Raw genomic sequence first — 22131 nt, forward strand, 5'->3', positions numbered from 1 at the left:
CACGGAAGAAAATATAGCGGAAGCACAATGCAATGAAATGCAGTTGGATGAAATCCAATCATTGAAGAAAAAGGGCGGGAGGGCGGGGAAAAACAAAGACAACATGGGACAGATGAGAGAACTCCGGAAAGAATTGAGAGAATGATCTGCAAAAATTAGAGAGGATTGAATCCACTTGGAGAGAAACACACTGGTTGAAAAAGAATTGATATGGCGAATCCGGTTGACAAAATTGATAAGACAACTGATTGAGCAACATGATTCGCATTCTCACATAAAAATATGAGAACACCTCTTGGAAAGATCTGAAATCACCACTTGACATCGAAGCAACTGAATTACCATATTCCAACAAAACAAAGGGTGCGGCTTGCAATTAGCCAGAACAAACTCATTAGAAAGATTTCGTCCGATACTTTCGTGGACAGGATCGCACGGGCTCGATTTACAGTAGCCATCAAGTGCAAGGCAGTGCACCCAACATACGAAGTATCCCCGAGTCGTAGCAAGCTACAAGGACTCTTTAAGACACAACGTGTACCGCTTTAAGTCGACCGTGAACAAACGAATCCACTAGATGTCGAACCCTAACCTAACATCATGCATTTGTTGGAAGATTGTCCTATAAGAAACTACATGAATTCCCACCTATGAATTCCCGAAATATCTGGTCATGCAATTTGGTACACGGATACAAGGAGTAATATCACGCAACTCCTATACTAACTCGTCACCTGTATCACATCCTTCAACACACGACCAGAATCTTGGACCTTCATCTACAACAGACCCTCGTGATCACAACGATACAAAGTATGGCATTACTCCCGAACAATCTGCACCAGTACTGGGGACATCGGGGTTATCTCGCCACTACTAGTATTGAAGCAATTACGAACATCCTTCGTTCTTAGATACTAAGAAATCTCAATGATAACGATGTGCTCAAGAATCCCGTGGAGCTCAACTCCCCTGAGACTTAGAGCAGATAGGAGGCACCAAGACAGAACTCCGTCACATCGGCATCATATAGATCCCAAAAATATCCGCGTGATCCTATTTTTTTTTAGTGGTAAGAGGAGTAGAATAAATTATTACGTTGAGATTCCTCACCAGAGCATAGAAGAGAAGAAAAAAGAATCCTACTCTCCGATATATAACTAGACTGAAATAGTTTTTCACTAGACTCGACTCGGCCAAGTTCGATCAATCAAGGGGGCTCCTAGGTCGGTCCTTGCTCTGATACCAACTTGTCACGCCCAAGATGCGACCCTATCCTCAATTTAGCAAGAAGGCCTCGTCAAGGATAGAAGCGCATCTCGTCATGTCGCAAGAATGGATATCGTTACAAGTACATGTAATGAAAAGATGAGTTATATATAGAATTGGCTTACACTCGCCACAAGCTACATCAGAGTCACATCAGTACATTACATAATCATCAAGAGTAAGAGCAGGGTCCGACTACGGACGAAAACAAACGACAAAAGAAGAACGACGTCCATCCTTGCTATCCCAGGCTGCCGGCCTGGAACCCATCCTAGATCGATGAAGAAGAAGAAGAAGAGGCAACTCCAAATGAACAATCAACGCGCTCGCGTCAAGTAACCTTTACCTGCACCTGCAACTGGTGTTGTAGTAATCTGTGAGCCACAGGGGACTCAACAATCTCATTTCCAAAGGTATCAAGACTAGCAAAGCTTAATGGGTGAGGTATGGTTAAGTGGTGAGGTTGCTGCAGCGGTTAAGCATATATTTGGTGGCTAAACTTACGAGTACAAGAAATGAGAGGGAAGATCTAGCGGACGGGGACTACGGATGATCAAATGAATGATCCTGAACACCTACCTACGTCACACATAACCCCACCGTGTCCTCGATCGGAGAAAGAACTCATGAAAGAGACAGTCACGGTTACACACACAGTTGGCATATTTTAATTAAATTAACTTCAAGTTATCTAGAACCAGTGTTAAACAAAGTTTCCACGTTGCCACATAACCGCGGGCACGGCTTTCCGAAAGATTGAACCCTGCAGGGGTGCTCCAACTAGTCCATCACAAATTACCACAAGCCGCATAGAAATCCTCAATCACGAAGCTCGCGATCTCGTCGGATTCCCTAGTGGAAAACCTCAACTCTGAGATTACCCAAAGCATCACCGGAATCCCGATGCACAAGATATCTCGTGAAAGGTAAAACTAATCTAGCAAGGCCGCCCGACGTGTCGACGTACCCGATAGGAGCCGCGTATCTCGTTCTCAGGACACGACGGATGGAACTAGCTACGAGTGCCAAACCTCGAGTTTCCTCGCGGTGGCCCCGCAGGCAGACCGTTTGGGACCAACACCATCAGCACTGGCCCCCCTGTTTATGTAAAATTACTCCTCGGGTAGCGCTAACTCCCTATGCATTTCAATTTAACAGAATTATTATGTTGGGCAAATGTAAAACCAATGTTGGGCCTTGCCAGACCAACTTTAATCTAAAACGAATTATTAAGGGGGTCCCCATAACAACCCCGATCGTGTTAGGAGCGCTCAATTATGGAACATAACACCGGTAGCCGAAACTAAGGGGGCAAAGGTGGAACAAAACACCAGGCTAGAAAGGCCGAGCCTTCCACCTTTTACCAAGTATATAGGTGCATTAAATTAAATAGCATTTAATATGGTGATATAACAAGGAACCCATGCTTTCACATGGAAGCAACTGCACCTGCAACTAGCAATGCTAACAACAGGGTTAAGCAAGCAGTAACATAGCCAATCAGTGGTTTGCTAGGTCGAACAGGTTGAAGGTTTCATGGCATTGTTGAGAGGCTGATATTTAACATGTGGTAGGCAACGAGACATAACGATAGAGACGGTAAAACTAGCATGGCAATGATAGTAATGGTATCTGGGGAAATGATCATCTTGTCTGAGATCCCGCTTGGAAGAAGAATGCCTCCGTGAAGTTGGCGAACCGACGTAGTCGAACGGGTCCTCACATTCCAACACGCTTGCGGAACTCTATCGGAACGGAGAAAACTGGAAACAAACATCAACACAAATATTCACCACACGATGCACAACATGATGCATAACCTACTATGATGCATGATCAGTTCAATAATGCACGGCATGGCATGGCAATTCACCTCACGCAAACACTACACATTAAGTGAAGCTCGATATGCAACGAGTTACATATCGACGAAACTCCACGTTTAATTATTTAATTCACTCCCGATTATTTACACCGCAATATTAAGTTGCTGTTAACATGGCAAGGGGTGAAGCGATGGTCCTACATGTCATCCTAGTCGGTTTAACTCGCGGAACATAGAATGAGCTACGGCACAAGAACACGCTACACAAGATGATTATGCCATGAATGCGTCATGCATGCAAGTTACAACATCGCGGCAAGAAGGGAAAGAAGCATATGTCGCCACGGCGAGCGAAGGGTACCATGGCGGCAAGACGGAAACGAAGCCACGGCAACGTTCCTATCCCGATAACTCATCGGGGTATCGTGCCAACGTTTAGGAAGCGTGCGGGAACGGTAAATAAAGATTGGGTGATCCCGGTTACCGGGTTCCCATGTGTCGGGGCACAACATAAGAGGAACACAACGTGCCACGGGCAACATACGGTGCATACATATATTCAACACATACAACACATGCATACGGTTCACGATAACGTCTCATTGGTATACCTTCGAAACGTGCATATCGGAACGGTTCGGATCGGAGCAGACGTTGTGGAAGTAGTTGTCGTCGTGGTCGTCATGGAAGTAGTCATCCTCTCGACGTCGTGGATCACGGTCTTCACATCGGGAGTCGAACACGTTTTCGAAGAGGCCGTCGAGGACGACGTGGTGCTCGTCGAATTTGTCGATGACTCACGGCGGCGGGGGTGGTCTAAGCGGCGACGGCAAGCGGCAGCACAAGCAAGCAACATCTACTAGCAAGCATCGGCATCGGCAGCAGCTTTTAGCCTAGCAGCAAACGGCTAGCAACTAGCTACGCAAGCAAGCAGTAACAAGCAACAACTGCAGCTAGCAACTATCAACTACCTTGCTTACTACAGCAGCAGCCGGCAACAAGAAAGCTAGCATCATCTAGCCTCGGCTAGCAGCAAAGCAAGCAACAACTAGCAATACGGCAAGCAGCGGCGACGAGCTACATCAGCAACTACAACATAGCAAGCAGGCAGGCAGCAACAGCACATCGGCGACAGCAATAGCAGCAGCTCGTAGCAGACAAACGCATCAGCAACATGCATCAGCCGGCAACAGCAAGCGCAGGCAACAGGGACAGGCACGCATCGAGCTCGGCATGGGCAGCAGCACATGGCAACAGCATCTGGCGGCAGCAGCAAGAGCATCTCCAAACAACTGCCAGCAGCAGCAAACGGCAGCAGCGGCATGCAGGCAAACAACAAGCATGGCACGACATGGCTAGCGCAAGCAGCACAAGCAACATGGCAGCAAGGCACGGCAAGCAGGCCAACAAGCAAGCGTAGCAAGCATCGGTTGCAGCCTAGCAGTAACATCAACGGTATAGCAAGCACAACAACAACAACATGCACATCAGGCAGCAGCTACAACAAGGCGCAGCAGCAGGCGCTGGGATCCAGGAAGGCGCGCGCGCGGCTCCTGTGTGGGGTCGCGGCGGTAGGAGCTAGCGTCTGCGGCCGGCGGGAGGCCTCGGGGCGACAGAAGGAGGGGTCGCGCTAGAGAGCTCCTTGCGGCAGCGGCGAGCACGGGGACGAGGAGGCGAAGTCGGCAGCGCGGCCCACGAGCAGCAGGACGGCGCAGGGCTGCATCGGCGAGCACGGGGCACGCGGGGAGGCGATGCCACGCACGGCGAGCGCGGGAACGGCGACGATGGCTCGGGGAACAGGGAGGCGGCGACAGCGGGTCGTGCGGGGAGGCGGGCGCGGCGGCCAGCTATTAGAGGCGGGGCCAAGGGCGGCGCGCGGGAGAGGAGAGGGGCTGAGAGGGAGGAAGGAGGCGTTGGGGAGGAGAGGAATCGGGACAAGGGCTGGGGAGGACGACGGCGCGAGGGGGAGACACGGGATCGAGGGCGCTGGGGGCGGTCGCTAGGGCAGGGGAGGGGGGCTGGCTGGGCCTTGGGCCTGGCCGGCTGGGCTCCCTCTCTCTCTTTTGTTTGCTTTTTTTGAAACAGCAAACCCACTCACACGAAAAGGATTTAACAAAAAAATAAAATAAAGAAAATACCTTTTTTTATACCTACTTAAAAACATACCCCAACTATAAGAAATAACTTGGGCTTTTTTTGAAGAAAAAAATAAAACCTTTTTTTTGAAGAATAAAATAAAACCCCTTTTAAAAATAAAATGAGACTCTAGTTTTGAAAACCAACAAAAGGGAAAAATAAGGAAAACCCAAGGGGTGGCCCTCACATTTAATAAAATTGTTTTAAAAGAAGACGCTTTTTTAGAAGGGTTAAAACGAAAGCTTTAGCAAACCGCAAAAACGAAATAAGAAGGGAGAGAAGGGGAGAAGGTTCACGTCCTCGGTGCAACAGGGTTTGAAGCGGCTCTGTTGCACCCACTCTCATCACTCCAACAAGACAACGCCACTGACAAGGCAGTGACACCCAACAACACGGAGCAACAAGCAACACCGACAAAACACGGATGACGTGATGCCATGCATGATGCGACGATGCAAACTAAATGACGATGTAGCGAACGAAATAAAATAGCCACACGACGGAAACGGAAAGGAAAAGGGGAATCTTCTGGAACGTCGGCATCGGGCTGTCACAAACAAGTTGTTTGTTCACAAAATCCCTATGCATAGAAAGTGGGTTAGACTTAAATGTGCTAGCCATATGCTCCATGAGGCTCTCGTTGTGCTTCAATCCTTATCTTTTATGTGAGCATCATTGAAATCATCATGCCTAGCTAAGGGCGTTAAACAATAGCGCTTGTAGGGAGGCAACCCAATGAATTTATTTTTTCTTTTTGCTTTCTGTTTTGTTTTGTCCACACCATCATAATTATGTTATTATTGTGTTTTTTGTGTTTTAGTTAGTGTTTGTGCCAAGTAAAGCCTTTATGGTTAGTTTGGGTGATAGCTGTTTAATCATGCTGAAAAAAACATAAACTTTCTGCTCACGAAATTATTTTTAATTTCTATCGAGAGAGAGATTTTGAGTTGATTATTTTTGCTTCTCATTGATACGCAAATTTCCCTAATTGTCATAATTGTTAAGAATTTTTTGAGGTGCAGAAGTATGGTTCTCATTCAGATCATTACAGACTGTTCTGTTTTTGACAGATTCTGTTTTCAATACATAGTTTGCTTGTTTTGGTGTTTTCATAGATTATTTTGAGTAATATAAATTGTGGAAATAGTAATATACAGTAGGCATTGTGTGAAAATAATCATGAGTCTTGTTTTGACAGTACCCAAGTGATTGATTTGCTCGTTATCATACTAACCCATCTCACGAAGTTCCAGTACATGCTGTCCTGCTTGATCTCGGTCTGGGACCTTAGGGTAGGGAGAGAAGGTGAGTGGAACGGGAGGGGGAGGGTGTGAGGATGGGGTGGCGGTGGCTAGAGAGAGGGGGTGAGGAGTGGTTAAAGGAAGGGGCAGGGCGTGAGGGGCGAGGCGAGGCGAGCGACACGAGGACGTGAGACAAAGGCGTAGGGATTAGCAGCGTTTCGTTAGCAGCTTTTTGTTAGTAGACAGATCCGGTTCTTTTAGCCGATTCTTCCAGAATCTTGAGAATCAACTACTCGTTTCCTACCGTATAAAAATATGGGCGGATATAACTAAACGTATTAGTCATCTGATTACGTCATCTAATGGACTACACGTCTGTTTTTTACCGATTCTATCATAATCTTGAGAATCGATTCTCCATCCAACTTATTCTAGAATTTTGAACCCATATTTTTTTACAATCCTAGCTGTTCAGATTATGATAAAATCGGTCAAAATAAATACGCATGTAGTCCGTTAGATGACGTAATCAGATGACTAATACATTTAGAGCAAGTATAATAGTATAGCGAGCTGCTGGCTATAAGCGATTATCATGTCATCTATAGCCAATTTTATAGTCAACATGTACAATAGTTCATTGCAAAAGTGTACTACTTTTTTTATTATATGGCCTATCTTTCATACTCACAAAATGTCTAGGAGTACGTGTTAAAGCTGACCCTTAGCTAAGAACCGCCGACCTTCTCTCTCCTCTTCTCTTTTCTCTAACTACACAAAAATATATTAATTTATTCTACTTGCTCTTAGTTATACCTGCCCTTTCATACTTTTATACGAGTAGGAGAGGGGTAGTAGATGAATCGCACGGACCCGTCGCGAAGCATCGTATGATGGAGGCCTCGATCGCTTTCTGGCCTGTTCCCCGCTCGTCCCTAATTTTCTCCCCTCTATTTCTATTTTTTTCTGCGGGTGACCTACCCCTCTGGCTCCCACACACAATCCCGCAGAAACAATCCAGCCCCCCAAACCCCACCGCCCCGCGGCGGCGGCGTCGCGATGGAGCCCTCCTCGGCCGGCGCCGGCGGCAACTCGCTGCCGTCGGTCGGCCCCGACGGGCAGAAGCGGCGCGTGTGCTACTTCTACGACCCGGAGGTGGGCAACTACTACTACGGGCAGGGCCACCCGATGAAGCCGCACCGCATCCGCATGACCCACTCGCTGCTGGCGCAGTACGGCCTCCTCGACCAGATGCAGGTGCTGCGCCCCAACCCCGCCCGCGACCGCGACCTCTGCCGCTTCCACGCCGACGACTACATCTCCTTCCTCCGCTCCGTCACGCCCGAGACGCAGCAGGACCAGATCCGGGCCCTCAAGCGCTTCAACGTCGGCGAGGACTGCCCCGTCTTCGACGGCCTCTACAGCTTCTGCCAGACCTACGCGGGGGCCTCCGTCGGCGGTGCCGTCAAGCTCAACCACGGTCTCGACATCGCCATCAACTGGTCAGGGGGCCTGCACCATGCTAAGAAGTGCGAGGCCTCAGGCTTCTGCTACGTCAACGACATCGTACTCGCCATCCTCGAGCTCCTCAAGCATCACCAGGTGACCTTGCCCCGCCTTGCTCATGCCATTAGGTTTAATATATTTTTAAACGGTTCGATTACATCCTCTCGTCTGCAACTGTTTCATTAAGTGAACTAGTTTTCTAACTTTCATGTCACGTCCATTAGTTATGGAATTAACGATATTGGTTGAACAGATGGTAAGCAGAAAGGGATAAACTACCGGAATGCCTAATATATGTTGATGCAATAAACTGTTTTTGCTAGCTTTTATCCCAAGAGGTCCCAAATGAGACCATGTCATGTCATATTCCTGTATACTACTGTTTAGTGGCATATAGTTATTTTGAATATTTATTTGATTGTAAATATTCAGAGTGATTCAGTGGCAACTAATTCCAAATAGAGGAATGGTTGATGCATTCAGGAAGTGTTTGGTTCAGAAAGGCTAACTTAAATAGATTGCGATGGCATTAACGGTGTAATGGCGCCATTGTCCATTTTGTTTAGCTCCATCCAGTGACGGTATCTGGTTGCAATACGGGGTTTGAGTGTTCTTAGTAGTCTGGATAAATCAGAAACCAAGAACATATCAATGCCATGACCAACACAATCATGAACCAATCAGCTTAAGAAATGCGAAATTCATCAAGAATTGAAGGGAAGGCCATGGTAATCAAGAGGACAGAGGAGAAGGGCGGAGTAGAGATCTGAAGAAGGTGCTCCAAATGCGGTGAAGGGGATCGGCAGCCGATGCTGCTCCTTCAGGATGCCGCTGCTGGTGATGCAGAGCATGTTGGGCGGGATGGATGTCTCAACCATGGGTGGCGTGGCCGGGGCAGGGCTGGGGCGTCACTGTTTTGGGCGGAGGGATCTGGGGCTGAGGAGACTGGGGGAGGAAGACAGGAGTTCCACGAAGGAGATGATGAAGCGCTAACGTGAATCGTTACCGGTGGGTTGTGGGTAGAACGGGCCTTGTGCTGCGGGAACCAAACGTGTTTATCGGTATTAGATCGCGCTGTAATCTGATAACAAAAAAAAAACCCGAACCAAACACCTCCTCAGTGTCCTTGTTTCCTGAGTTTCCTCTTGCTACTAGGAATTTGGATACCAGCCAGATGTTTCGTCCTTTAGGTCAAGGTTTTTTTATTGTGCTAATATTGTCTGTCTTAATATCTGCAGCGAGTTCTATATGTTGATATTGATATCCACCATGGTGACGGAGTTGAGGAGGCATTCTATACAACAGACAGGGTTATGACGGTCTCATTCCACAAGTTTGGGGATTATTTCCCAGGCACAGGGGATGTCCGTGATATTGGGCATTCAAAAGGAAAGTATTACTCCCTTAATGTCCCTTTGGATGATGGGATTGATGATGAAAGCTACCAGTCCCTGTTTAAGCCTATAATGGCCAAAGTTATGGAGGTTTTCCAGCCTGGTGCAGTTGTTCTTCAATGCGGCGCCGATTCGTTATCTGGGGATAGGTTGGGTTGCTTCAATCTTTCGATCAGAGGTCATGCAGAATGCGTGAAGTACATGAGGTCTTTCAATGTTCCATTGTTGCTTCTTGGCGGTGGTGGCTATACCATAAGAAATGTCGCACGTTGTTGGTGTTATGAGGTATGGTAAAAAAACTTATCTTCTTTCTTTGGCCTCTTCTGCCATGATTATGCTTGTAATTGTTACCTATTGGAACTATACGTGTTTTTATTGCTGTGCATTTTGATGCCATCCTGTTTGCTTCATCTGGCACTTTTAAACTTCGTGCAGACTGGAGTTGCACTTGGCCAAGAGCTCGAGGATAAGATGCCTGTCAATGAGTACTATGAATACTTTGGTCCAGATTACACTCTTCATGTAGCACCAAGTAACATGGAGAACAAAAATACACACTACGAACTGGATAATATAAGAAGCAAACTTCTTGACAATCTTTCAAAACTCAGGCATGCCCCTAGCGTCCAGTTTCAAGAGCGACCTCCTGATACTGAGTTCCCTGAGGTAAGCAACTGTTCTTGCATTATAAGAAGGAATTCAACTTCTGTGTCCCTTTTCTTTACTCTTAACAATAAGAGGACGAGGAGTTTCTGATGTAGTCATTGAAAATCTCCCTTCATTGCTAAAAACAAAACCTCCCTTCATGAGCACCATTTCTCTGGTAAGCAGCATGGAGGGATGGTGCCTGCTAGTACATGCAAATTCCTGTAAATATAATATTAGAATAAGAAACAGTAGCTAACATTCTGTGATAGTATCTTCATGTTAGTTTCAAGTTGACAAAATCTGGAAAACTGGAAAGGTAATGGGATCAGGATCCCTTTTGTTTTTTTACAACTGATGAATTAGCACTGAGTTTCCTATTCTTATCTTATCTTACCTACTAATAAAGCAAATATTGCTTCTGCCGTACGTCATTTAAATTGTCCCTAAAGTTGGCTAAAATTACCCACCAATGCCACTCATAGAAAACGTTTCAAACAGAAAAATCTCCAGACTGGGCCGGCCCATGTAGGCGCCTCCTATATTACGCTCTGGGCATTAGAAAAAGATGCAGCACATCCGTTTGGACCGGCCCATGCGTGGGCGCCTGTTTTTTTTAGTTTAGTTTTTAATTTTTCTTTTCAGTTCCATTTTGTTTTTCTACTTTAAATAATTTAGAACTTCAAATAACTTTTCTCAATTTTAAATAACTGGGAATTTCGAAATAAAATATTCAAAAAAACATAATTTTTTTGAGAATTCAAAAACTACTCAGGAGTTTTGAAAAATGTTTGCATATACAAAAAAATGTTTAAATTTTGGGAAAATGTCCATAAAATAAAAAAAGTCAATGATTTTAAACAAAAGTCTGTGTAAAAATCTTAAAAACAGTTCGTGTCTCTGTTTTTAGTCTCGTTTTTTATTTTCATTTTTCTGTCCCATTTTCTAATTTAAATAATTTAGAACTTTGAAAAACTTTTGCAATTTATAAAAATTAGAATTAGAAATAAATTTTTGAAGAAAACATAAAATGTTTGTGAGTTCAAAAAATGCTTGGGATTTTTGTAAAAATATTCGCATATTCAGAAAAATGTTCATAATTTTGAGAACAATGTTGCTGAAAATAATAAAGTTCCATGATTTTGAAAAAAAAGTTTGTGTATTATTTTTTGAGCGCAATTGAAAAAAATGTTTGCTAATTCAAAAAATGTTCATGCATTTTAAGAAATGTCTTAAAATTTTAAAGACATAATATGATCAGCACGATTGGAGATTATAATTGTTTTTCTCCCGTTGCAACGCACGGGCCCTTTTGCTAGTTGTTACTAAATTGCTAATGATTTCATGCTTTATGTAACAAGCCAGATTACTTGATACAAGGGTTGTTTTCTTTAATGCTGTGATCTCTTATTTTCTTGATTCCATATGTTTGCTATGCTTATCAATTGAGGTAGCATGCCAGGATGATACATGTCTGCCGCTGCCCTTGTTTTTTAGAAGTGCGTTGTTGTCATTTTTTTCTTCCCTGTTTTATCTGCTCAAATTTCTTCAACTTCCCGGTGCAGTTCATTTCCTGGTCTGTATTATTTGGTTAAGGGCATGTTTTTTGTCGCAGCCTGTTTTCTCGTTTATTTCTACTACTATGCTTGAACTGTCTGTGCATACTTTGACGTTATTAGGTTAAATTAAATAATGTTTGAATTTTGAGCTAACTTCTATATAATGATGATGTTCATGGTATGGCAGCCCGACTGTTTTCTCGTTTATTTCTACTACTATGCTTGAACTGTCTGTGCATACTTTGACGTTATTAGGTTAAATTAAATAATGTTTGAATTTTGAGCTAACTTCTATATAATGATGATGTTCATGGTATGGCAGCCCGACTGTTTTCTCGTTTATTTCTACTACTATGCTTGAACTGTCTGTGCATACTTTGACGTTATTAGGTTAAATTAAATAATGTTTGAATTTTGAGCTAACTTCTATATAATGATGGTGTTTGTGGTATGGCAGCCCGACTGTTTTATTCAATGAAGTTTTGAATATGCTCAATTGAACATGTCCCCTTATGTTAATTTCAAAGAAAGGCTAGACAGTAGACAGTGGACAGTAATAGTACTGCTGTTCGTAAATACATGACTTCAGTGGTGGAGCTATACACGAACAAAATAGTGGTATGGCCCGTCCAGCATAAGCCCAAAACAGCATAAGGGTAAAAGTTTTGGGCTCTACTTGGCCTGGTCCGCCCAACATAATCCGTGCAGCCCTGCTGTTGCATGACTTCATAGAAAGCGAGCAGTCGAACTTTTCTAACCAATATATAAACAACTATTTAGACATGTAACACCAAAACAGTATGATGTGCTTTGTTATGAATAATACTAGTTTCATCAGTATACCTGATAACTTTTACTAATATACAAACAAAAAGTTACAGCCAAAGATGTATGTTGGAGGCTGTGCAAATTTTGAAAATGTAATCCATTTCCAAGCAGATAAAGTGAACTATTTTAGTTGGTTTGACCTTTTTGGTGCCCGTGTTACATCTAAATGAATATTGTTACCTCCCTTTCCTAATGTGAGTGACATCAGATATTCACCTCCACAGTTGGATTATATTCCTTATCACCTATATTCCTGGTCTTGCCTGGAAGTGAAGGACAAGAGCTGATTGTATTTTGGGTACTTTGCATGTGTTTATATTATGCAGCCGGATGAAGATGAAGAGGATCAGGATGAAAGGCATGATGGCCCTGATTCTGACATGGAAATGGATTATCACACACCTTTGGAAGACTCAGCAAGGTATTTATTTATGTTGTTCTGTGAGATGGTATTTATTCCTGTCTCATTGTTCCATCAGTTCTGATGGCTATCCTGTGTGCACCTTGTGACAATCTTTTGTTATAGGAGAATCACTATTCAAGGTGCAAGAGTTAAGAGAGAATCAGCTGGAGCTGAAACAAAAGATCAGGTACTTCACCTCATCATTTTTAGTCTTTATGTACAGATTAGTGATTTGTCCTTTTTCATGATCCACCATTTTGTTCACAGATGTGTCGTCCTTTTTCTTACCACCTGGTCCTTGATAATTCTTTTCCAAAATAGAGTGAAAATTGCTTTCTCACCATGTAATAGATGGTGTTGGTGGAGTATTTCTGCTTAGATGCATTGCAAAATGTCCACCGACCATTGTTTGCTCCTCCGATGTGCATGTAAACTGAAGGGTAGCAAAGAGTGTCTTGTAATTTTGTTAAACTTCCATGGTTGTATGCAACTTGTTTGTATTCCTTGGTGCCATGCATTTATGCTAAATGTGTTTTTTTACCCTCTGCAGGATGGTAGCAGAGTAACAGGTGAACATAGAGGACCAGAACCTATGGCAGAAGACATCGGTCCATCTAAGCAAGCTCATGTAAGCCGGCCTCCCTTTCTGTTTGTGAACTGTCGTATAAGATAGATCCCTAGTGTACACTGCCCATGGCTAGGCTGATCTAACCAAAGATGCATTTTCTTGTTGTCCATGATCCTCGTCGCCTACAGCTCGATGCTAATGCCATGGCTGTCGATGAGCCGGGAAATGTCAAGATTGAGTCAGGAAGCTCTAGTAAGTTGCCGGACCCACCAGCCATCTACCAGAAGCCATGATTGTAAGCATTCGGACCGTGCGTGTGTTTTGACAGTAAAAAGACGAAGTGATGAGTGGTAGTCTCGAGTGTCTAACCCATGTATACATGCAGCATGGATTATTAAGCTGTAATATGTATAGTCGATTAAATGAGCCGTGAGGCAGAATTTTCTTGGCTACCTGCAACTTGTCTCCCAGCTTTCTACTTTGGCGATCTTCTACCTGGTAGATTCGTTGATAATTGGTGCATTTTCTGTCGGTACCCTGGATTTGTCACAAGGCAATGTTTTTCTCTGGCTCGCCTTGTCTTGTCGTAATCTTCAAAGGAATAGTATGTGCTAGTGCATTTTTATATGGTTGTGCATAGAAAAATAAAATAAGAATCAACATTCTGTATGCTCTAGCTACATAAATAAATAGTTGCTGCTGTATATTAGCTCTTGGTTCCTTGTTTTGATATTGTCTTCAGTAATTCTTAGTTGACATAGATTTAGCCGACTAGTGAAGCGCTGGCCGTAGTTTAGCATGGCATGATGAGCCAGCACTTGAAGGAGAAGACGGCTGTAGGAGTGGTGTGGGCAATGCTACACATACATAACTTTACATGGGTTTTATAAACAGGTGTGTTTTGATTGGAGATTAAGGGGGATGAGGACCCCACCCCTTGAAAATCAGGGGGGAGTGGTTAGTTATTAGAAAGAAAGAATCCTAGTCAGCGTGTAACCTTACATAACTCTTTGTATGTCTAGCATTTTTGGGTGTGGGCAGGGTTAGTGTGAACGGGAGACATTGTCAAAAAGGTCAGGCGCCAAAAAGGTCAGGCGCGCAAAAACTTTTGCCGTTGCAAACAGACAACCCAAATAGCGGCCGCCAGCTTTTCATATCACTGACATCAACCACTCATGGCTCATTGACCCGTAGTCTTGAGAGAAAGGAAACAAGCGACGGATCGCATCACGCTGCGGGTGGCCCCCTCCCAAAATAATTCAACGTCCAGTTGCCAAACGACGAGGACGACGCGTCGCTGGTGGCCACAGTTTGTTTATACGCAACACTCACCCAGGCCAAACCTCTCTACCTCTACCTCTACCGTACGTACGTATGCTCTCTGCCGCGTCCAGTCCACACTCCACAATCGCTCTGCTTGCTGCAGTACCGTCTGCCGGGGCAGCAATGGCAATGGCAGCACTGTCCCTCCTCCTCCTCCTTGTCTTCCTCCTCGCGTGCTCCGTCGCCACTCACGCCCTGCACGACGCATCCGAGCCCGCTGCCGCTGCCGCTAGCGTCGCGGATTACAACGCGCTGCTCTCCTTCAGGTCGCTCGTGAGGGGCGACCCGTCGCGGGCGCTGGCGTCATGGACGAGCAGCGCCCACAACGAGCCCGCGCCACCGCCGTGCCAGTGGCGCGGCGTGTCCTGCGGCACGAGGGGCCGCGGCCGCGGCCGCGTCGTGGCGCTGGACCTCCCCAACCTCGGCCTCCTCGGCGCGCTCAGCCCGGCGCTGTCCAACCTCACGCACCTGAGGCGGCTCCACCTCCCCGGCAACCGCCTGCACGGCGCCCTGCCGCCGGAGCTCGGCCGCCTGCGCGAGCTCAGCCACCTCAACCTCAGCGACAACGCCATCGGGGGCCGCCTCCCGCCGTCGCTCTCCCGGTGCAGGCGGCTCAGGACCGTCCTGCTCCACGCCAACAAGCTGCAGGGGCTCATCCCACCGGAGCTGGTCGGCTCGCTTCGGAACCTCGAGGTGCTCGACCTCGGCCAGAACAGGCTCACAGGAGGCATCCCTTCCGGCATCGCCAGCCTCGTCAACCTCAGGCTGCTGGTCCTAGAGTTCAACAACCTGACAGGCGAGATCCCGTGGCAGGTCGGCAGCCTCGCCAACCTCGTCGGCCTCGCCCTTGCGTCCAACCAGCTCTCAGGCTCCATCCCCGCCTCGCTGGGGAACCTCTCGGCGCTGACCGCCCTCACCGCCTTTTCGAACCGGCTGTCGGGGAGCATGCCCTCCACATTACAGGGCCTGTCATCCCTCACCACGCTCCATCTGGAAGACAACAGCCTCGGAGGAACCATACCTTCCTGGCTAGGGAACCTCTTGTCGCTGGCATCCTTAAACCTCCAGAGCAATGGCTTTGTGGGGCGCATCCCGGAGTCCATAGGGAACCTCCGGTTGCTTACCGCCGTTTCGTTCTCGGAGAACAAGCTTGTCGGCAAGATACCTGACGCCATCGGGAACCTCCATGCCCTCGCTGAGCTTTACCTGGACAACAATGAGCTACAAGGCCCTCTGCCACCCTCAGTCTTCAACCTCTCCTCCCTTGAGATGCTCAACATCCAACACAACAACCTCACCGGGGGATTTCCGCCCGACATCGGGAACACGATGACGAGCCTCCAGTACTTTCTTGTGTCTGATAACCAGTTTCATGGTGTGATCCCTCCATCCTTGTGCAATGCCTCCATGCTTCAGATGGTTCAGACGGTAAACAACTTCCTGTCGGGAACGATCCCGCAGTGCCTGGGGGCTCGCCAGGAGATGCTGTCGGTGGTGAACTTTGCGTGGAATCAGCTTGAAGCAACCAACGATGCTGAATGGGGCTTCCTTACGGCTCTGACCAACTGCAGCAATATGATATTGGTGGATGTTAGTGAAAACAAGCTCCAAGGCATGCTACCGAAATCAATCGGCAATTTGTCGACACAGATGGAATTTCTTGGCATTGCATACAACAGCATATCAGGAACGATAACTGAAGCGATAGGGAACTTCATCAACTTGGATGAACTTGACATGGAGAATAATCTTCTCGAGGGCACCATCCCAGCATCTCTCGGCAAGCTTACGAAGTTGAATCGGTTGTCTCTGTCAAATAACAACTTGTCAGGATCCATCCCAGTGGCTGTTGGAAATCTTACAAAGCTTACAACCCTTCTGCTTAGTACCAATGCGCTCAGTGGTGCCATACCTTCTGCTCTCAGCAACTGTCCTTTAGAGCAGCTGGATCTTTCTTACAACAATCTTTCCGGCCCAACGCCTAAGGAGTTTTTCCTCATCTCAAGCTTGTCGAGTACCATGTATCTTGCACATAATTCACTGACTGGGACTTTGCCTTCAGAAGTGGGAAATCTCAGGAATCTAGGTGAGCTTGATCTCTCTGACAATATGATTTCAGGAAAGATTCCTACCAATATTGGGGAGTGTCGAAGCTTACAGTACCTCAATTTATCTGGGAACAATCTCGACGGGACGATTCCGCTGTCACTAGGACAGTTAAGGGGTCTCCTAGTGCTCGATCTTTCTCAGAATAATTTATCTGGGAGCATTCCTGAGTTCCTCGGTACAATGACAGGTCTTGCTAGTTTAAATCTCTCTTCCAATGATTTTGAAGGTGAAGTTCCGAAGGACGGAATATTCCTCAATGCAACGGCAACCTCGGTCATGGGAAACAATGCTCTGTGTGGTGGGATCCCTCAACTGAACTTGAAAATGTGCTCCAGTCCCACTAAAAGGAAAATATCTTCAAAGCATCTCATGATTATCGCAGCAGGCGCTGTAATTACGTTGGTCATACTATCTGCAGTGTTCGTGTTATGTAAAAGAAGCAAGCTTAGAAGATCAAAGCCACAGATAACTCTCCCCACTGACAAATACATCAGAGTTTCTTATGCTGAATTGGCCAAGGCAACAGATGGTTTCACATCCGAGAACCTCATCGGGGTGGGCAGCTTTGGTGCAGTGTACAAGGGAAGAATGGAAATCTCTGGCCAACAAGTGGTGGTGGCAGTGAAGGTACTCAACCTGCAGCATGCTGGCGCATCCCGAAGTTTCGATGCGGAATGTGAGGCTTTGAGATGTATTCGCCACCGGAACCTTGTGAAGGTTATAACAGTGTGCTCAAGTATTGACTCCCGAGGTGGCAACTTCAAGGCTCTTGTGTTTGAGTTTCTGCCAAATGGAAATCTAGACCAGTGGCTGCACAAACATCTCGAGGAAGACGGCGAACCCAAGATTCTAGATCTCATTCAGAGAACCGAGATTGCCATGCACGTGGCTTCTGCGCTTGACTATTTACATCACCAGAAGCCGTTTCCAATTGTCCACTGCGACCTCAAACCAAGCAATATTCTCCTCGACAACAACATGGTTGCCCATGTCGGTGATTTTGGGCTTGCAAGGTTCCTACATGATGGACATAATGACATGTCAGAGACATCGACTAGTCGGAACGTAATAAGAGGAACGATCGGTTATGTTGCTCCAGGTGAGCATAATTCTACTCTCAACTGTTCCATCATTGTTGCATTTGTTTTCACATTTTATTTTTACCCTCCATCTAAGGAAGCACTTATTAAATTTATCACGTTTGTTAATCTCAGAATATGGACTTGGCCATGAAGCTTCAGTCCATGGTGATGTCTACAGCTACGGTATACTGCTGCTCGAGATGTTCACCGGAAAAAGACCCACAAGCTCTGAATTCGGAGAAGTGCTCGGCCTTCATAAGCACGTGCAAATGGCACTGCCAGACCAAGCGGCTTTTGTCATTGACCAAGAACTATTAAAAGCAGGAAGTAATGGCAAAGGAACAGAAGGGGGATATCATAACAGTGAAGACATGAGAATTAGTTGCATCGTCTCGATTCTGCAGGTTGGAATTTCATGCTCCACGGAGACGCCAACTGAACGCATTCAAATTGGAGATGCATTAAGAGAGTTGCAGATAATCAGAGATAAGTTTTACGCACATTAGTGATCTCCTTGGTGAATTGGCAAAATATAGCGAAGGCACACTGAAGCATGCTTGTGAGGATCATGTAATGGCAAAGGAACTGAAGAAACTTAACTTACAACTAAGCAGCACGCACTTGGGTGCGGTGTCAGTTTCACTGTCTCAGGTAGAGATGGATCTGAAGGATGCGGATGGACCCATTTTTCCATTTCTTCTTCCTTTTTCTTTAGTTCCGGTCTTAAACCGACTCACTCCTTATTTGTTGCCTTTTCCTATTCTATATGAAATTGCAGGAGCATCCTGACATGTGCCGAGGTACCATCAAAATATTTTTGCAGCTTGTATTAGAGTGTTATTATTGCAGATTTTACCCCAGCCAGTACAGATGTCGTCCCAGATGACGAGTATACATACGAGCAAAAACACAAGAGGCTTATCGCAAGCTGAAAGAACATGCCCCAAAGTTTTCCAAAGAGTATCTCCAAAAGGAGAAACCACACTACCAAAGTTAATGCAGCTGTAAAAAAAATTCACCGAATACTTTCCACTAGGTTCTAGAAGCCAAACAGGCAAGTCCGACAATGAGAATCCTTCTAGATGTTCAATAAGTTGAACACAACTTGCCATACCCCTTTGCTCAACACACCGTCTAAAGAAGAGTTTAAGAGCTGTCCCATCCCAAACCTGGGACAATGAGAATCCTTCTAGATGTTCAATAAGTTGAACACAACTTGCCATACCCCTTTGCTCAACACACCGTCTAAAGAAAAGTTTAAGAGCTGTCCCATCCCAAACCTGGAACACCGAGCATTCCTACTAGTTACAAATATTGAACAACTTCCAAAATTTAACTTTTAGGGAACAATTCACGGCCCATATATCATGCCAAAAGCTAATGTTATCATCATTATCAATTTTTCAGGAATAAAAAGTTTTGATAGCTTGCAAAGCCCCACGATACACTCTTTCAAAAGGGAGAGCCTATCTGTTGTCTGTTAGAATTAATGGGCTTGGCCCATCTACAAAATTCTGAAATCTCAAATTGAGCCCATGAATAAAATGGCAAGTGGTGGTGCTAAAGTTTAGTCCCATACCGCTAGTGGAGGAAGTGTTGGACCTCTTTATATAGTGAGTTTTTCCCACCACTCTAAGTGTGTGTTGAGAAGAGAAAGGAGAGAACCACATGCGCGCTTGCTCGCCTCGCCTAGCTGGGCGGTCCGATGCCTTGCGGGCGCGCGGCTTCCTTTTGCCGTTTTATTTTTTATGTCTTGGCAGACAAGTTAAGAATTTCTTGTCCGGTAAGTATACGACTTGGAAACCAAGTCGGATTGAGACGTGGTCGCGACACGGAATCGACCTTGGTCCTCCTATATATACTGCTTATCATGGTCGGTCAAAGAAACACCGAAAAACATCTAGGGTTTTGCCTCGTCTCACAACTTGCGCCGCCATCGTAGTCTACCTCATCCCGAGCGCCGGCGTCCAACGGCGATCGGGAGAGCAGGTCTCCGGAACCAGTCGCCTTTGTGATCTTGTACGGGAGAGGGCGAATTAGGTTTTTGGGAAGCGCTCTGTGCGACTGCTCGCTGCTTTCACAACGGGTCGTCTACCTAGCAAGTCGGGCGGTGCTGCGTACCGCCGCCTCAAGCGTCGTCTACTTCTTCCCGTCATCGCCAACGTCATCGTCGACAAAGTAGCTACACAGAACACATCTGCTTCATCTACAAACGTTCGGTACGGGCGTCGTTTTCCCGTTGGACCGATGAACATGTTAGATGCGTACATGTTTTGCTATACGGTGTTGCTGCTATTCATGTTGTCTACTGCATCTAGTATGTTAGAGTTTCACATGTTAGTAGCTAGTATCGTCATGCTTTATATTCTGGAATTAATTATGGAAATTGTGCATAATTACTCAACAATCCAAAAACCTAACTGTAGGCAATTTCTTGAGTTAACTATGGCTGGATTTTGTGATGCACTGAGGCCGGATAAGTTTACCGGTATGCACTTTAAGAGGTGGGAAGTGAGATCCACGCTCTGGCTTACTCCTCTGAAAGTTTTCCATGTTAGTGCTGGCATGCCAGAGCGAGCTTCTGATGAAGATCAGAGAAAGTTCCAGGAAGCCAACACTATGTTTGTGGGATGCATTTTGAGTGTTCTTGCTGACCATCTGTGTGATGTGTACATGCACATACAAGATGGAAAGACACTGTGGGATGCACTGAAGGCTAAATTCGGTGCCACAGATGCAGGCAGTGAATTGTACATCATGGAGAATTTTCACGACTACAAGATGGTGAATAACCGTTCTGTGGTTGAACAAGCTCATGAGATACAATGTATTGTGAAGGAACTGGAACTCCTTAAGTGTGATCTACCCGATAAATTTGTGGCTGGGTGCATGATTGCAAAGTTGCCTTCTTTATGGAGGAACTTAGCCACTTCTCTCAAACATAAGAGACAAGAGATATCAGTTGAAAATATGATTGCATCTCTTGATGGTGAAGAGAAAGCTCAGGCTAAAGACACTACTAAGAAAGGAGGTGAGGTTCAACCTACTGCCAACATGGTACAAAGGTTCCTACATAACAAGAACAAAGGAAAGAACAAGCCTGTTTTCAACAAGCCTATAAAGACTACTACCATCAAGAAGAAGAAGAAGTTCAACAAGGCTGAGCTAGAGTGCTACGCCTGTGGGAAGCTCGGACACTTTTCCAAGGAATGCCCAGAATGCGCAGACCGCAGAGGGAAAACCAGCTCCAAGACAGTCAACATGGTGCCAGTAGCAATACTGATGGGTATGGTAATTTACCTATTGTGCTTTCAGTATTCCAATCATCTTCATGGTGGATTGATTCAGGAGTTAACGTTCATGTGTGTGCTGACATCTCTTTGTTTACTTCTTATCAGGTCGCAAGGGATTCTTCCGTCCTAATGGGAATGGGTCGCATGCTTCTGTTCATGGCATTGGCACGGTGGATCTAAAGTTTACTTCGGGAAAGATCGTGCAACTAAGCAACATGCAGCATGTCCCTACTATGAACAAGAATCTAGTTAGCGGCTCCCTTCTATGTCGAGATGGGTTTAAGGTAGTTTTAGAGTCAAATAAAGTAATCGTGTCGAGATTTGGACAATTTATAGGTAAAGGCTATGAGTGCGGAGGCTTGTTCCGCTTTTCCCCTTCATATTTTTGCAATAAGTCAGTAAACCAAATTTGTGCTAGTATTAATGATGATACAAGTGTTCGGCATTCTCGTTTGTGTCATATTAATTTTGGTTTAATGTCTCGGCTATCCAGTATGAGTTTAATTCCTATTTTCACACTTTCCAAAGGTTCTAAGTGCCATAGTTTTGTGCAATCGAAGCAACCTCGAAAGCCTCACACGGCTGCCGAAGAGAGAAACTTGGCACCTATAGAACTCATACATTCGGATCTATGTGAGATGAATGGTGTGTTAACAAAAGGTGGAAAGAAATATTTCATGACTTTGATTGATGGTGCGACTATATTTTGCTATGTTTATTTGTTGCAAACTAAAGATGAAGCTCTCAATTACTTTAAGATCTATAAAGCTGAAGTTGAAAATCAACTAGAGAGAAAGATCAAGCGTCTTAGGTCGGATCGTGGTGGAGAATATTTTTCCAAAGTTTTTGATGAATTTTGTGAGGAACATGGTATTATTCATGAGAGGACGCCTCCCTATTTGCCCCAATCAAACGGGATTGCCGAGAGGAAAAACCACACGTTGACTGAC

The 22131-nt window shown here is 45.5% G+C and overlaps 2 protein-coding genes across 2 annotated transcripts; both read left to right on the top strand.

The window, feature by feature from the left end:
• Window positions 1–7444: 7444 nt before the first annotated feature.
• Window positions 7445–13826, top strand: LOC123404168 (probable histone deacetylase 19). The gene is made up of 7 exons (XM_045098087.1): window positions 7445–8073; window positions 9216–9656; window positions 9807–10037; window positions 12730–12824; window positions 12930–12993; window positions 13357–13434; window positions 13563–13826. Exons 1-7 carry the CDS (start codon window positions 7531–7533, stop codon window positions 13665–13667), a joined length of 1557 nt encoding a protein of 518 aa, XP_044954022.1. The 5' UTR covers window positions 7445–7530; the 3' UTR covers window positions 13668–13826.
• Window positions 13827–13920: 94 nt separating this feature from the next.
• LOC123404167 (receptor kinase-like protein Xa21) lies at window positions 13921–18717 on the top strand. Its single transcript, XM_045098086.1, has 2 exons — window positions 13921–17905; window positions 18021–18717. The coding sequence occupies exons 1-2, from the start codon at window positions 14749–14751 to the stop codon at window positions 18392–18394; spliced, it is 3531 nt and encodes a 1176-aa protein (XP_044954021.1). The 5' UTR covers window positions 13921–14748; the 3' UTR covers window positions 18395–18717.
• The last annotated feature ends 3414 nt before the right edge of the window (window positions 18718–22131 follow it).

This window comes from Hordeum vulgare, chromosome 6H (assembly GCF_904849725.1).
Source record: "Hordeum vulgare subsp. vulgare chromosome 6H, MorexV3_pseudomolecules_assembly, whole genome shotgun sequence".
Taxonomy (NCBI): domain Eukaryota; kingdom Viridiplantae; phylum Streptophyta; class Magnoliopsida; order Poales; family Poaceae; genus Hordeum; species Hordeum vulgare.

Bases quoted from the DNA above. Each gene is read 5' to 3' on its own strand.
- LOC123404168 (XM_045098087.1), top strand. From the start codon at position 7,531: ATGGAGCCCTCCTCGGCCGGCGCCGGCGGCAACTCGCTGCCGTCGGTC. The intron at 12,825-12,929 runs GTATTTATTTAT...CTTTTGTTATAG, and splicing joins CCTTTGGAAGACTCAGCAAG to GAGAATCACTATTCAAGGTG. The intron at 13,435-13,562 runs GTAAGCCGGCCT...CGTCGCCTACAG, and splicing joins GTCCATCTAAGCAAGCTCAT to CTCGATGCTAATGCCATGGC.
- LOC123404167 (XM_045098086.1), top strand. From the start codon at position 14,749: ATGCTCTCTGCCGCGTCCAGTCCACACTCCACAATCGCTCTGCTTGCT. The intron at 17,906-18,020 runs GTGAGCATAATT...TGTTAATCTCAG, and splicing joins GATCGGTTATGTTGCTCCAG to AATATGGACTTGGCCATGAA.